This window comes from Centroberyx gerrardi, chromosome 22, assembly GCF_048128805.1.
Source record: "Centroberyx gerrardi isolate f3 chromosome 22, fCenGer3.hap1.cur.20231027, whole genome shotgun sequence".
NCBI lineage: Eukaryota > Metazoa > Chordata > Actinopteri > Beryciformes > Berycidae > Centroberyx > Centroberyx gerrardi.
Genome location: NC_136018.1, coordinates 5,796,986 through 5,814,022, shown reverse-complemented (window position 1 = coordinate 5,814,022; position 17,037 = coordinate 5,796,986). Strand labels below are relative to the sequence as shown.

Sequence of the window (17,037 nt, the reverse complement as noted above, 5' to 3'; positions counted from 1 at the left end):
ATACTCACAGACACACACACACACACACACACACACACACACACACACATACGACATACATTTTGCTTTCCCAGTTGAGCAGCATCAGCAGGTCGCCCTACCTTCCTCAGTTTATTGGCTCCTTTTCAACTGTCAAACAATCACATATGGCATTACACAACCGGTCCTGCGGGGAAAACCCAGCTGCGTCCTACTTAAGGAATTGCCGCAGGCTGTCGCTGTCACACTCGCACACTTACTGCTCTCAGACTCACACTTCCTACAGCTTCACCTCACACAGACTCAGACCAGCGGAGCAATCAGACCAACCGTGGAACCATGGCGAGTTGCAAACTGTGTCTCCTGGCGGCTGTCTGCTCCCTCCTCATCCTCACCAGCTTCATCGGCAGCACGCAGTCAGGTGAGTGTAGCGCAACATTTTTGTTCTCGCCAGCGTTGATGTGCTGCTGTCATCCTTGTAAAATGTTGATGCATTTTGGGAAAAGCAGGTTAAAGGTGCCTCAAATTCTTTTGGGTGAAGTTGGTCATCGACAGTATCTGTGATGGGTGTCACTTAATTCATTGTAATTTTATGTATGTTATTTTTCCTTTTTTCCTGATTTTTGGCTAGGGTTTGAGTGGTTAAAATGGTTATTAGTTATGGTAGTAGTTATGGTAAGCTGGACTCACCAACCATGTTTGAACCAGCTGTCAAAAGATTTTCTTCACCCCCTCCACTCCACCATCCACTAAGAAGGAGACATTTAGGTCCGAAGAGTGCACAGTCTGCTGGTGTTAGATTACATGATTACATGACTTACTTCAGTTACCTCTTGCTGCCACTTGGTGCTGCCAACATATGAAATTCCTTTGTGCAGCTATAAATGAAAAAGTCACTCATCATTTCTTGCATTTTTTGTGTTTGTGTGTGTGTGTGTGTGTGTTTACAGCAAGCTGCTGCGTGAGTTACTCAAAGCGTAGGCTGCAATGCAAACGGCTGACAGGCTACACCCACCAGAACATCAACGGTCCCTGTGACATCAACGCCATTATGTGAGTTAACCCTCCAATCGCACCATTCATTACTGTGAATCCCATGTCATGTGCTCCCTTGTGATTATAATATCTGAGAAATGTGTGGCGTGCACAGCAGGGCTGGGCGTGATTCACCTTCAATCAGTCTATATATTTGTCAAACTTATTTGACAAATATAGACTGAGAATTTAGATAGCCTTTTTCATGAAAAAATGATTTTCAGCTTTTGAATTTTGAAGAAAATCCTCTTGCTGAATTGAATGAAGTGAAAGCAAATGTAACCCAACCCTGATTCAGAGAGGCTACACATGAGAAAACTGCATAAGAAAAGTATAAGACTCAGTAACAACTTCACAATGGCCTTATTCAAGTACCCAATGAAAATCTCTCTAATACATGATGTATTTACAAAGAAACAACACAATGCAAGTGAGAAGGGTGCAAAGACAGTGCACTAAAATAAGCTTAATGACTGCTTACTTGCTTGCGTTATCTTGGCATGTTAAAGTTGAAATTCAATTTTGAGCTTGAACTGGTCAGCCAAAATAATTCATCATTCAAGAGTGCTGCAAATCTTTATGTATGTATTTATTTTATTTCATTTAGTTTGTACCATTTGCATTTGCGTACATTGTGTGGTCACACTGTTATGTATTATTATGTATTAGGGAAATTTTCACATTTCTCTATATTGTCATAACTACTATTTGATTTTGAAAAGCTAACAACACTTTTTAAATAGAAAGTGGGTCTAGGAAAAGTTATGGAGGAACATTTTGAAAGCTTCATTTCTAAACTTCAAAACAGCCGTCAATTGGCAGCAGTTTGGCCTTTCTAGTGTTGATACACAAGTTAATATCCTGAAACAAGGTCATTGTAATGTGAAGTGTTCCTGGAGTGTAACTGAGTGTATTCATGTGTCTCGTGTGTATTCATTCTTTCTGTTTTCTGGGTCATGCAGCTTCCACCTTCCTGACAGGTTTGTGTGTGCCGATCCCTCCAAGGAGTTGACTCAGAGAATGATGAAGTGTGTGGAGTGAGTACAATCATCTTCCTGATTCATGTCCTGTGTGTTGTGTTTAAAGTATTTGTGTCTCTTTTGCATTTGTTTTATTGTACCTGTATCATGTTGTGGTGCCCAAAACAGCTTGTTGCACAGTTCTAATGCATGTTGTCTTTTCCTTATAGTCAAAGGAAGAGGAGAGCTCTGGCCTAAAGAGAGAAATCTCCTGGACTGTCTTGTGAAGTGGATATTTATAGCATCATAGACTCTACACTAGAGTATCAGTGTATCTGCAGAATATGGCATTTTCATGTACCTTCAGCGCTGAAAACCTAATTTGATTATAGAAAATGGAGTGGTATCATAATTACACTTAAATGCAAGCTTTTCAAATCATAATACTGGGGACTTTTATGTGATTTGTGTTCCATTCTGTTATTATTTTTGGTCTGTTTTATAAACAGGAAGTGTAGTATTCTTAATACATGAGAACTGTAGCTACAGTGATATTGAACAAACAAATGAAAACATTGTTTTCAGAATGTACCACAAAGTATTTTTGTGTTGATGTTTACCGTCTCTTCCATGGAGAGATGGTGTATGAAACACTTTGTTCTCAGAAGTGGAAGGTTCTAATTGTAACAGACACTATCAAAATTTAATAAAACATGTTTTATTTAAGAATATGAGTGTCTCTTAATCAACAAGGATCTGATCAAATTCAAACTGTTATCGACCATACCTTTTACACCCTTCAATGTAACTGATGTAAATAATGATGAAATAAAAAAAAAAAACAATGCTTGAAAAGAATACTTTTTTTATTACAAATAATTAAAAAACACATTTTGTCACAAAGTTATATATAAATGATACCTAGTCACGTTAAGTTAACTAACTACTGTAGAATCATGCACATTACAGATTTCACCATATTCTACTGTGATAAATCAATATGATTAGAATTTGAGTTTGACTGCCAGCATTGAAGGAGTTCAGCAAGAAATCAAGTTAAGCAATTTATAGAATATACAGTAAAGCAACATTACTGAGCCATGAATATAAAATTGAAAAATGAGTATCCCTTTTGGATAGCGTTTCTTCATCCCAAAGACGAGAAAGCTCTCTTCAGCAGGACTCTGGCTGATAATGAGCAATGTGATTTAGCTACAATACAAAAAAAAATATACGTTTTAATAGTAGATTTATGAATGCATGCCAAACGAAACAATCGGGGTCAAAATGTACGGTCTGGAAAGTGGGTTTTGAAAGCCAGAAATCTCAGCACCTGGCGATATAATCATCAATGAGTTGTATTGATCAAGAACCCAATCAAACCCTCTAGATATATTATGGTCATTCAGTGCTAAATGGGCAGTAAAACATTTAATGTTATCTATGACAGTTTTTACATGCGACATGCAAACGCCAAGATTAAAGATATTTTACATTGTTTTTCCCAAACCTCTCAGGCTCATTCACTCCCATTCAATTCCAAACAGTATAGAAAACAACTCTGGAGACTTCTAATTCATTTAGTAAAGGTAATCCATCACTGTGAACAAGAGGCTGGCAATCACGTTTTGCAAAGTTGCATCAGAACGCAAATATCAGGCTATAAAGTTTTACATTTTGAAGAAGTTCCGTTCACCATTTCATATTAATACGCGCATTCGCCAAGACCCTGGATGAGACAGGAGGGGGCGTCTTACTCCCTTGTATCCGATTACTATGTTTTCTCTCCAAAATAAAACTTTCAACCAACAGCTAACCTTCTCTGTGGTTACGTAAGGGCCTGCCTTCTTTCAATCACAACCCATTCAAGCCAACAGACAAACCAGAAAAAAGGCTCTTCCACCAGCTATAGTCTGCAAAACTAAATGGAAAATCAAGCTTGATTTGTGAGGAGGAGGTTGTCCCCAGCAGGATGGTCTGTGGTCTCCAGAGCCCGGCGAAGTTTCTCCCAGAAGAGCCCGGTGTGCTGCTGGGCGCGGGGCCAGCTCAGGTAGGTCCGTCTCTTCAGCAGCTTCCTCATGCGGTAGTAGGGAGACAGCTGCGAGGTGGAAATCTCCTCCAGAAACACCAGGATCAACACATCCTTCTTCTCATCAAACAGACGGAAACTGGACAGAGATAGGAGAGGCAGAGGGCAACACCAGTTATCCCCATGGTATGAGTCACTGTTTACATGCAGAGAAGATTACCTGAATACTCAAGTATGGACACAAAGGAAATTTTTTGAACACACCTGGGCCGTTTTTAAGTCATTTTCATTGTTTTTGGCATGCTCCCCTGAGTGCTCCTCATCCTCTTCTTCAAGAGCAAGCTGGGCAATCACTAATTTCTCTTGTCCCATTTTCATTTTCAACAACGTAATCCCCTTTTTTACTTCAGGTTAGCTAGCAATTGATAATTAGATAGTTGCATACCAAGGAGAATGATGTAATGCTCCTTGTACTCTTTGAGCTCTTGCTCTCTCTAGCAGTTATTAGTTAGTTACTAGCGAGGCTCACGCCTGCGCTTTGTGCTGGAGGCTGATGAGCAGGAGAAAAAAGTGTCCAATCTGATCACAGCCTCACCTGGTTTTGGGTCGATGCATGTACACATCAGTTAGGATAACCCAGTTAAGCCCATACTTTAGTTAAGCTCATACTCTATGATTATGAGAAACTCTAAGCTGAAGATGCCCGGCCCATCTCAAGCAAACTCAAACTCGCACATCTTTATGGGTAGCCTACATTTTAATGTCTGCAAAAACAAGAAAATGCCGATGAGCAGTAGTTACTTTTACTATTGGGATCATCATTTCTTTCCCCTGTATTAGAAATAACCTATTGCTCAGCCAAAGAGGGAGGGGGGAATTGGCAGCAGAACTTTTTTATCCTATTTTTGCTGGTGGACTGATTCATCTGTGGGAGAGACACCACAGGTAGACAGGAATTATTCTGTCAACTGGTTTATTCATGGCAACAAGACTCAGTATCAAGGTATCAAAGGTGCATCATAACTGCTTAACCCATTAATAGGAGTTAACCGGAGTATGGCTAATGTGTGAGCGTAGCCAGTGAGAGATTAAACTTAGCTTAATGTACCATACTGATATGAATACACACTTCATGCAGACTTAGTGGGTGACATGTTGACATGCTCTACATGTGTCCCAGCTCAGAGACAGAGACAGCTCCGGTCATTACCTGGCCACCTGCATCTCTCTGGAGCACCATTCACTCTCAAGGTATCGGTGGCTGATCACACAGATGGTCTTTCTGCTCCCATAGATGGCATCTGTGATGTTGTCTATGATGGGTTTCCCTGAAGAGCAGTAAAGAGAAGCAGTAAAGGGTCAATAATAAACAGTACTCTGTTCTCTAGATCTATGATGCAGTAAAAATAATAATAATACATATGTGTAGCGCTTTTTTAAGTACTCAAAGGCGCATTACATAATAAATGAGATACACAAGGAAAACACATGAATGACAATATCTATGAATAAGACAAAGAATGAAACATTTAAAATATTAATTATGGCAAATAAAATTAAAAGACCAAGTGGCTGAATGAGAATTAGAGATTAAAAGCAGATTTAAAAAGGTGTGTTTTAAGGGATTTTTTTGAATGTGGAGAGTGCAGATGAGTCTCTAATGTCCTTTAGGAGAGAGTACATAGAGTACATAGTAATACGGCGACACCCTCTGGAGTAATGGTGAAACTACATGAATCTTGCATCCAGATTGCTTCAAGATATGACTTTGCCGGGTGACATTTGGCATTGCATCTCCAGTGTGCCCATTGAAATTGACCATTGCTCACCCAAAACACTGATTGCTACCTGTTTTCCCTTGTAATATTTAGATGGCAAGCACTCAGGAAAGCCCATATTTATATTCATTTTTTAAAGTGCACAGGCCAAATATGTATCTGACCACTTCTGGACATGATTTGGATGATTGGATGCATCTTGAGTGCATTTATACCTGGATTATTCGGTTTTTCAGTTCTATCCCAAAAGCTTGAGGAAGAAAATCCACGTTTCGAGCATAAAGGCTCATCGTGTGCACACTCTTCAGGAGTTTGACCTGACCAAGAGTCTTTGTGCTCGAACTCTTGTCCGTTAAAGTTGTGCTGGAGCATAGAAGTGTGCGTGCTCTTTCCTTTTCTTATCAGCTTTTTCCAAATACTCTCAAAAGACCCAAGATACATGTTAATGCCAGGTGTAAAGGCGATCTTACCTGGCTGGAAGTCTCGATGGTGCAGACACAGTCTCCAGCCCTGTTCTCCCTCCAACTTTGGCAACAGCTCTCTGAAGACCCAGGTCTCATCGTGGACGTTGTAGGAGACAAAGGCATCATACTGGTTCGGAGCTTGCTTATTCTTCTTCTTTGTGTCAAAGAGCAAAGCCAGGAGGAGGTAGTAGGCGTAGACCAGTTGCCATCTCAGAAAATCATAGATAAAGGACACCACCAGAAACAGGAGAACCATACATGTAGTGGAGCTATAGCAGATGAGGCCAGCGTCTAAGGAACAGGAGTGGACATCAATGTCCAACAGTCTCGTACCTTTTTGCTCGGAGGGATAGTTACACTCAAAGTTATAGGCATCATGAACTTGTGTTTGGTTGTTGCTTTCCACCCACTGCAGGAACCAGGCATTGTCACAGTTACAGGTGAAACTGTTGCCTTCCATGTCCAGGTAATTAAGAGCCGGGAGAGACTGCATTTCACTCTCACTGATCACTGAAAATGCATTCTTCCTCACCTGCAAGAACCCTAGCTTGGTAAGGTTGGCACGCAGAAAGAAATCTAGAGACCGAAGGTTTGTTGTAGACATGTAGAGTTTTTCAAGATTTTGAATTGGGGAAAACAAATCTGCAGAGACATTTGTAAGGGTATTTGAGCTCAAGTCAAGTTCAATAAGCTGAGGTGTGTAATTAAATGTGTGCAGGTGCAAGGATGTAATTTGAATATTCCTGGAATTGAATACCAATAAATTTGTCAAACCTTGCAGGAAGTTACGAGGTAGATGAGACTTAAGTCTGTAGTGTTGGCTCTTAATAAGCAATGTCTCCAGACGAGTCAGCTGAGAAAATGGTGGATCAGGCATTTCTGCATCTGTGTTATATTTAATGTGATTGTCCATCAAATTCAATCTTCTTAAATTTCTTACGCCACTGAAAACACCTGCGTTTATTTCTTTATTTTCAAGTTTATTAGACTCTAGTGATATATTCACAAGATTGGTCAATCCAATAAAAGCCCCGTTTTTAAGTGTTTTTATTTGATTTTGATGTAATGCCAAACTCTGGAGTGATTGTAAGCTTGCAAATTCCCTCTGTGTGATGGTAGTTAGTTCATTTTCATTTAAATACAGGAATTTAAGATTAGGCAGGTACTTTTTGAAAGCACCATTCAAGTTGGAGATACTGTTGGTCTGTAGTTTTAAGGACTGCAGTTTGTTTAAATCCTTGAAAACACAATCTTTTAGAGTTGAGATAGAATTGATTTGAAGACTGAGCTCTCTGAGGCTTGTTAAATTGGCAAAATCATGGCAACCAAGTGCGCTTATTTGATTAAAGCTGAGATCCAGTTCTACAAGAGTTGGTAGATTTCTTGTGGCACCTGGCACAGATGAAAGCCTGTTGCCTTTCAAATTCAGAGTCCTTAGCTGTTGAAGAGATCTGAAGGAGTTGTCAGAGAGATTTTGTATATGATTGTGCGCTAAGTCTACATCAGTCACATTAACGCACAGCTGCAACAAAGATGAAGTGACAACCTTGAGGGGGTTTTGTTGGAGTTGCAGCGTGGACAATGATGGGATTTTGCAGGAAATGTTGATTAGCGCTCCAAGGTTACCTTTCATTTCATTCATCCTCAGAAAAGTCAGTGAGGAGTTGACGCTCTCTAGCAATGTTTTCATTCCATCAAAAGACAGGTGAATCCCACTAATATCAAGCTTGGACACTCTTCTAAGAAAAGTCCTGTTCTGTACATCCCAGATCATGGGATGCTTTTTACCGGAGTAGCCAAGGTTTAACAAAGTAAGGTTCGGAAAAACATCTGCAGTGAGCCTGAAGACATCAAAGGGATTTTGAGATAAATCAAGTGAAACGAGTTCTATTGACTTGTTTGATAGTTCCCATGACTGAAAAGTGGATAAATTGTTCTGTTTAATGGACAGGTCTTGTAGACGTGGCAAGTGCTGTATAATAGACTGAACTCTTGTTAAGCATTGCAGGTTGTTTATAGATAAGTCCAACAACTTTAAGTTGGTCAGAGCCTGAAAAGAAGAGGAAGCTACAGTTTTGATGTGATTACTAGTCAGTCTTAGCTCTGTGAGGTTGCTTAAACCGTGAAACAGATTATCTTGCAGTTGAACAAGTTTATTATTATTTAGATTTAAGCACTTTAGGGAATTCAGATTAGTGAAAGCACCTTTATCTATCTTAGAAATGTTGTTGCCTTTCAGGTTTAAATTTGTCAAATTTGGTAGATGTTTGAAATCTGATTCTCTTATCTTTGAAATTTTGTTTTCAGACAAGTCCAAACTTCTCACTCTTGACGGGATGTCCTGCGGAACAGCTTTGAGTTTACTTTTTGAACATATGGCAATGTAATCGTAATTGATTCTGCAATTCTTCAGTGAATATCCTGTGACTGGAATAGCAAAACTGCTGAAATTCAGGAGGCAGAAAAGTAAGCTCAGTTGAAAACGTCTAGCTTCTCTTGATCGCATTGTTTTTTCTTGTTTCATTTCAGGGCCCTTTGTTTTTTTTTTTATCTTGGATACAGAAGATCAACTGATATCCAACAAACAAGGAGGTGAATTCCTGTAGGCAGTTTCTTTGTCCCAACTGGTGAATAAAACTGAGAGATTCAATCCTGGGGTTCCAATAAAACAAACAAGTACAAAATAAACAACAATAACCAATAACAGACACACATATTAAGAACATTCGAGACCGCTAACATAAATGATAGCCTCATTCAAGTGCAATAGTATTTTTAATTATGATTGCAGACAATGATTATCTATTACGTTGATAACTGTGCTATGATTGCCTTGTGATTGTCCTATTTGTCTTGTCTGTTCACTGCACAAATTAAGTTCCTCAGGGAAAACAAAGTAATTTTAATAGATTTTTCACATTGTTAGTGACAACTGAGCCCATGTTTGACTGTTTCATTAACCTTAGATTTACATGACAAGTGGTCCAAACCTTATATATCAACTGAGCTTTTGCATTGAAGTAATAAATAAGAGGCAATATGAATCTATGTTGATAATGAAAATAAAAAGTTTCTTATACTTACTGTTTCACACAAAGATGAGCTGACTAATAATTCATCACATACACTGCGTTGCGTTTTAAATGACTTCTTTTGTAAAGTAAGTAAACTGTTCCTCTCAGAGTTCCAAATAACTGAAAATCATAATTCTTTCCATATAAAAAAACCCCAAACGTTTTTGTTCCTGCTAAGCTGATATGCCTAATGACTGTTCTGTGTACTTTCGCCAGTGGTTTTTATCCTCTGTCATGTGGATCAATATGAGGAAGTGAAAAGAGTTCACAGGAATGTTATTTTTGTCACAGAATCATAAAGAATAAGGCTGGTGTTTTCAACAAAATCCTATGAAAATAACAAAATCAGCAATGAATTTGTTTTGCTAACAAGTCTCGTCCATGTAGCCGATGCCCAATAAAGCATAAATGTCCCAGCAGCCATAGAACTCAGCCTCAAACAACTTTATTTCTGTATTTCCGTGGCACTGAAAATAGTCCCCGGTGTAATGAAGAATTTGTTCCCATTTGAATTTGATTTGGTAATAATTACAATAGCCTGACTTTTCATGGTAACAGTTAGCGATTTTTAAAATTGAGTAGAGCAAACGCATTGTTGATTTTGTTATTTTCATAGGATTTGTTGACGATAAGAAATGTATTTAAAAACACCAACCGTATCCTTTAACTTTTAGGTTTACAGTAGGTTCAGTCATTGGCTCATCAGAGAGGGAAAAAACAATTTCAGTTAATCAATGTCATGCAAACGGAGCTAATTGGGAAAATGATAAGTTTGTTTTCAATCAGATTTAGCATTTCTTTATGATTCAGGGTGATGAAACCACCATCATTCACCTCCATAGTTTTTGCTAAAACTCCAGTTCACACAGTTAGGCAGATTTGGGGTTTTAAATACTGTTTTCAGAAAATACTGTTTCGGTGCAAATGCAAATTTATTTCACAGTTTTTTCCACTGAGTATCCTAGAGTATGCTGTCAGCACTAGTTTAGATGCCTTCATCATTTGGCAAATATCTGTCAATACACAACTTGTATGCTGCTAAACTGCCCTGTTGCTTGACTTACCTTAGTGCTACTGTTGTCCTGTTGCTCATATTTGTCTTTGCTTATGTCTGTCTTTGCTTATGTCTGTTTTTGCGAAGCTGCTCTGTAATTTAAGCTGTCCTGAAATAGTTTGTTTCTGCTTTGTTGAACCGTAATTTCCTCTGCTTTTATTGCTGCCCATGTCTGTGTTCTGCTTATGTCCGTCTGTGTTCTACTTTTACTGTAATTGACATGACTTACTACCTGATTATTGTTTTAAACTTGTTTTTGATTTAGGCTGCCAACTTCACACCTGGCCAGGGACTACAGATGAAAACTAGCCTCCTGGCTAATTCTGGCATATTTACAGTATTATTTATTAATATACACTGTCCCTGAGAAATAAACTGAATAAATAAAATAAATATAGCTGATTTTAATAAAATAAGGAAAGGAAAGAAAATAACACAAATGTAAGATATTCTCATTTGCAACAGTCCGAGTTCCTCTTTCTTTTTTTGTTCTGTTCCATGTCACGTGGTCTGGCTCAGTTCTTCTGCAAAGTCCAGTAATGACTATTGCAAATGAGAAAGAAAGAGTTGCTTCTTTCAATTCCTCTTCTCAACTGGTAAATGCACTTTATTGATCCCCTAGGTGAAATTCAGGTTGTCACAGCAGCAACGTACAGTACAAAAGCAGAACAAAGTACAGGGAAGGTAATAAGGTAATAAAACTGGTGCAGAAAAGATATAAGGCAATATACATTAATAAAAAAAAACTATGAAGGAAACTAAGAAGTGGTGTTGAGCATTAATCCAGTGTAATAAAAACTCCTGTGTATGATCCAGAGAAAATAATTAAGGCAGTCTGTAAACAACAAAATAAATCAAATTATCAAATTGGCAATAACGCTCTAAAACCTCCATGGTTGCGTTAATTTTTCAAAGGAATGAAATAAACAACCGCCGTCATGCAGATGCAGATGGAGCATTTTTAGAAGCAGTAGAGAAAAAAGTCCAAAAACAGCATTTCTTTTATATACATCCACTCAAGCATGTTAAGTGGATGTTGACACTACTTTTTTCTGTCTCCAGCAGTGTTGTTTACACCATTTGAATTGGAGCAGCATGTTCTGGCTGCTCTGGAATTTTACCGCTAAAATTCATTAAAACAACATGAAGCTGAGAACTGGTGCGTTTGAGAATAAGTTTAAAAAGTGACAAGATGGGACGCTTGAATTGGTTTAAAACATGAATGATGGCAATCACGGTATACAGTATATACAGTATAAAAGGTAAAGTATCCTTAGTCGCTCCCATCTCTCCATTGATTTGAATGCTTCTCTTTTGCCTGTGTTATTGACTGCATCTGCTTGTTTCTTAAAGATATGATAACGGGCAAGTTTTATGTCTGTGTGTGATAAAGAAACCCTAAAGTCATATATCTGGTGCATTGTATATGTCCTGCGTGTGTCGCTTTTTAGTATGGTAGACAATTCTTCTTGAATGTTACACAGTAGAAACAAATACATATGTTGTAACAAAACCACAACCTCTCTAAGAACTCACCAGACAATTCCTTGAAACTACAGAAAAGAAAGCAAAACTTTTTCCAAACAGTTTCTCTCGGGGATTGAGTGAAAGTGCAGCTCAGCAAGCATGCAACAAAAAGCAGAACTTCTGCAATGGCTACATCTAGTATGAATGAATGAATGAATGAATGAATGAAAGTTTTATTGCCCCTCAGGGAATTTGCTTTGCACAAAGAGCATAATAGAATATCAAAAACATCAACAACCATGCATGACAGCACATAATATAACATAAAACACAAGCATGTAAAAACATCATAAAAAGCATAATTTGGGTGATCGATAAAGGACATCAAGTGCAAGTTCAAGAAAGTGCCAAATTCAGACCATGTGATCAGAGCTTGTTAAGCAGCTGAATGCTGTGTGGGACGAAGGATGCGATGCCTCTTTTAGTCCGCATCCTGGGCATGCTATACCTCCACCCTGAAGGTAAAGGTACATATTCAGATAGAGGGTGCAGTGGATCTGCTATGATCTTGTGAGCTAAATTCATGGTGTACTGGTCTGTCATGTAAGTAATACTGCACATTGGTTCCCCAGTTATCTCGCCACGCAGTTTAACAACCCTGTCCAATTTGTTCTTGTTTTGTACAGACAATGCCCCCCCCCCCCAACACCGAATACAAAAGGTCAATATACTCTGAATGCAGGTCTTGTAAAACAGTGTCAGCATAGTTCTGTCCACCTTAAAACTTCTAAGTTTCCTTAAGAAGTAGAGACGTTGCTGAGCCTTTGCAAACCTAGCATTGGTGTTAGCATTCCATGTCAGTTTGCTATCAATAATAGTGCCCAGGTACTTATACTCCTGTACTCTTTCAATGGTTATGTTGTTCAAAATTACAGGGGACAGAGAGGAGTTTCTTCTGAAATCAATGATCATTTCTTTAGTTGTTTCTCTTAGTAGTTGTGTTTAAAATCAGTGAGTTATCTGAACACCAGTTATAGAAGTGATTAATCTCAGCTCTATAACTGGTCTCATCGTCGGTTAAAAGGCCTATCAGAGCCGCATCATCTGCAAATTTTATCATTGTACAGTTATCCTGATGGCTAACACAGTCATTAGTATACAGTGTGAACAGCAGAGGTGAGAGGGCACAACCTTGTGGTACCCCAGTCTGAGTGCTGATGACAGATGACTGTCCTCCATGGACACGGACATACTGTTGCCTCTCAGTAAGGAAGTTGTATATCCATTTTATTGAGGGTGTGATTTACACCCATGCTACCCAGCTTCACTGTCAATAGATCTGCCTGCACAGTATTAAAGGCAGATGAAAAATCAGCAAACAGTATGCTGCACATAAGATGATGGGGTTTCCAGGTGTTTGTAAACTTGGTTCAGAAGTGTTACTGTTGCATCCTCCACACCCCTCTTTGCTCTGTATGCAAATTGTATTGCAAAGCGTCCATGTGACCATTGGTTTCAGACTTTAAATGAGATAAAACAATTCGCTCAAAACATTTCATGACTACTGGAGTTAAAGCTACCGGTCTAAAATCATTTAATTCAGAGGGATTTGTCTTTTTAGGTAGTGGGATTATTTTAGACATTTTCCATAACCTCAGAAGTATTTGTGACCTCGGAATTATTTGTGAGTCCAGTGATGCTTGAAAGAGTCTAGTGAATACAGGGCTTAATGACAACAATAGTAATACAGTTAAAAGCAGACTTCTAAGAATCAAATGCTGTGTTGGAATGAATAAATATGGAAAGATCTGTTGCTTAACCTTTTCTTTGTCTCAGGAGAAATATGGAATATCTCAATATTGTTTTAATTTGCAATCAATGATATCTGAATTCTTTCTTCTAAATCCCCCTTAGGAGCAATTGAGATGCACATGAGAACATACTTTTGAATTCATTGTAAGAAGTGTTTGAGACAAATAAGAAAAGCATGATATCTCATTTGTAGATGGCTACACTCTCAGATAGCTGATAGACTTCCGAGATGTTTCGCCTCACTTACCCATTAGAAGAGAATGGGCGCATATTAAGATGTGTGAGAAACAAAACTAAAGAGTGAGAAGTGAGAAACATGAATTACCACCTGACATCAAATTTCACCTGACACCAATTTCAGTAGCAGGCTTGTTACCATTAGATGTCAGGCTTTACACAGATTTACTTTGGGTTTGGGGTTTAGTTACTCTTTAAGCTCCACATTTGTACCATAAATGCAAACATTTCTTGACTAGATGGCATGAGAACGCCTGGCAATCTTCTTCACTCACTGAGCTACAGCAGACCTGTGAAATAGTTCACAATCTGTTGTGGGAAACTGTTGTGCGAAACTGTTGTGAGTTGATCGCTTCACGTTTTTGAGGCCAATTTCAGGACATGAATGACACCGGACAGACAGTGAGTGAAGCCAGTACATCAAATGTTCAATGGAGGAACTAAATAATGAAGAACTGCGGATGAGGAAGTGATAAAGGGATTAGAAATTAAGTGAACCTGTATGACCTGTATAACGTTCTCACACTGAAACTGTGGCGAACAGGTTTGGAGAAGGAAGGCAGGAGTTTCGATCACCTCAGGAGCCACAAGGCCCGACGAAGAGAGCTTTATTCTTTATTCTTTATTAGGATCTCCATTAACTGATGCATCAGCAAACATCAAACCGCAGTTTTGACTGAGCTGGTATGACCACCAGAAAAGGGAAATTACAGCAAGGAGAACATGCAGAGTCAGATTTGTTTTGACTCCCCGTCACCAAAATCTCTAAGCTTGCATGACGACAGGTTGCCAAAACTCTGTCCAATAAACAAGCTACTTGTGAGTCTGGGTAAATTTTGTTTACATGCCCTGGTTCCCTTGTCACTGGGCGGTGGGAACCTAAACAGAACGCTAAACTTTTTCACGAAGGTCCGGAAAAGAGAGAACAAACTCGAGGTGTGATCACGCCCTTACCAACAGAGTTCAGTGTCATGCTTTCTTAGCATCAACAGCCATGTGACATCGAGCAAGACGGCGAACCTTTACCAGCTCATTGTAAATGAGTCTGGATAAGACATCTAAATATGTAAAATGACATCTAAGTGCCTAAAATGTAGAATGTCAGGAGTTTATTTCGACACCTCTCACAGTTAGCATGGCAATTTCATTGTTTCTTCTCTGTATTTCTTTAGTCTGTGCATGAACCACATTGTTAATAATACAACCCAGAACGTAGTGTAACCATTAAAGATAGCAGAAGTGCCTCATTTCCCATTTCTAACCCTAACCAGTCATTCACACATTCACTCTGCAACATGTTGACTTAACTTCAGTGACCTCCTTCAGTTTGGGGAAGAAACATTTACTAACAGATCACCACACTCAACACTTTGTCACCAGCAGAGGTCAGAGTTGGGGAGGGAAACACCTGCCATCCTCCTCTGTGCTGAGTTCACTGGATTACAGCACCCAGTATACTGTAGGTGCATATATACACCTACAGAAGAGATGACGCAGCAGCGAGTCAAGTCAAAACACGACCTCATTTTATTCATAGTCCATTCTGTACTGTGTGTGCAGTATTTGTGCTTGCATGCATCCGTGTGTGTGTGTGTGTGTGTGTGTGTGTGTGTGTGTGTGTGAAAGAAATGCTTGAAAGGTGATGATAGTAATGTCTGGGAGTTAAATTTGACACCCGTAGCACCCAAGTGTCTGAGGAAGTGCATTACCCCTCCATTAACCCATTTATACCTACCCACTCTCACACACACACACACACACCTACACATCAACCCCTCCCTCCCCCTCACACACACACACCAACCTGACACACACACACACACACACACACACTAACAGTATACCATTGCCACTCGGGAGCCATCTGGCCTGTGGTAGTACACACAATTGAAAGACGATGAATTTTTCATGCGTTTTTCATGACATGAGTAACTTGAATAATTTTCTAATAATACACTCATTTTATATGAACACACCAACTCAACTCACTGCATGCTGCTAGCTGAGCCTCCCACTGATAATCATCAATATACAAAATAATTACAAATTCATCCTCAAAGTGGGATGAGAATTGGAAGCACTTTATTCTCCAACGCAGAAGAATTTGGCTTGATGTAACTATTGGACACAGAAATTCAAAGTTGAATATCACTGTGTTATTTTAAAGGGAAATTCCCATATGTTATAAAAATATAAATATGAGCCCCTCAAAACTATTTTAGAGAATATAAGAATGCGTTATTACAATCATAGCTAATCTGACCTTAATTTTGTTTTACCTTGCTTTTAAGCAATGCATTTTGTTTTAATCTTCCATTTTACTATAATGCATTGGTCTCTTGGTTTCAGTTTCACTATATGCTCCCAATTTTATGCATTACTTTTAATTTAAAACTTTATCTATTTTATTATCTTAATAATAAAAGTAAATATGTATTATTCTGATTTATCTTCTCATTTTGTTAAGCATGTTGTATTGCAATCTTGCACGAAAGGTGCTATATAAATAAAGTTTGATTGATTGATACACCAGAGAGTTTAGATTGTTACAGTAAAACTGAAGATGGAGACAGCAACACTCTTCCTGGTTGGCATGGTGGCCTGGTGTTGAGACAGACCGTCTTATTACCGAAAGATCTCCATTTTTCCTGCAACAGCCATGTGTCCTGATCCAAACTCCCTCAACAAGACCGGGAAGCTCCACCTTCACACTCTCTGTTGCTTTGGAGGTCTAAAAAAGTAAATTAACTCATATAACAATGTACAGCTATGAAAGGCAGGTCCCTTCCAATTGACAGTGAATGGGAGACTGACTTTGTAATGTAATGTGATATTTTTTTTTACTTTATTTCTCAGTACTAGGCTATAGGAGTTGTGTGTTCAGTGCTTTAGTTGCACAGTATGATGCAATGGGGTTGTGCAACGGGTTGCTTTGCGTTCTTTTATTGGTATGTAGGAATATGTATGTTAAATTGTAAGTATGTTGTTTTTTGTTTGTATGATTGTATGTGTAATGTGAAGTATGCTGTGTATGTGTATGTTTTTATTAGGTGACGCAGCACACAGAGTCCAAGGCAAATTTCCCCACGGGGACAATAAACATATCTTATCTTATCTTATCTTATCTTATCTTATCTTATCTAATCTTA

General features: G+C 38.7%; 2 protein-coding genes across 2 annotated transcripts; one reads left to right on the top strand and one right to left on the bottom strand.

Moving 5' to 3' along the window:
- The first annotated feature begins 213 nt into the window (after positions 1–213).
- On the top strand, positions 214–2,702 carry ccl20b (chemokine (C-C motif) ligand 20b). The gene is made up of 4 exons (XM_071895408.2): positions 214–400; positions 930–1,032; positions 1,977–2,051; positions 2,204–2,702. Exons 1-4 carry the CDS (start codon positions 319–321, stop codon positions 2,229–2,231), a joined length of 288 nt encoding a protein of 95 aa, XP_071751509.1. The 5' UTR covers positions 214–318; the 3' UTR covers positions 2,232–2,702.
- A 107-nt stretch (positions 2,703–2,809) lies between these two features.
- LOC139908662 (uncharacterized) lies at positions 2,810–9,441 on the bottom strand. The gene is made up of 4 exons (XM_071895404.2): positions 9,329–9,441; positions 6,251–8,896; positions 5,213–5,330; positions 2,810–4,141 (listed from the first exon to the last, which is right to left on the bottom strand). The coding sequence occupies exons 2-4, from the start codon at positions 8,766–8,768 to the stop codon at positions 3,907–3,909; spliced, it is 2,871 nt and encodes a 956-aa protein (XP_071751505.2). The 5' UTR covers positions 8,769–8,896; positions 9,329–9,441; the 3' UTR covers positions 2,810–3,906.
- Positions 9,442–17,037: the final 7,596 nt, after the last annotated feature.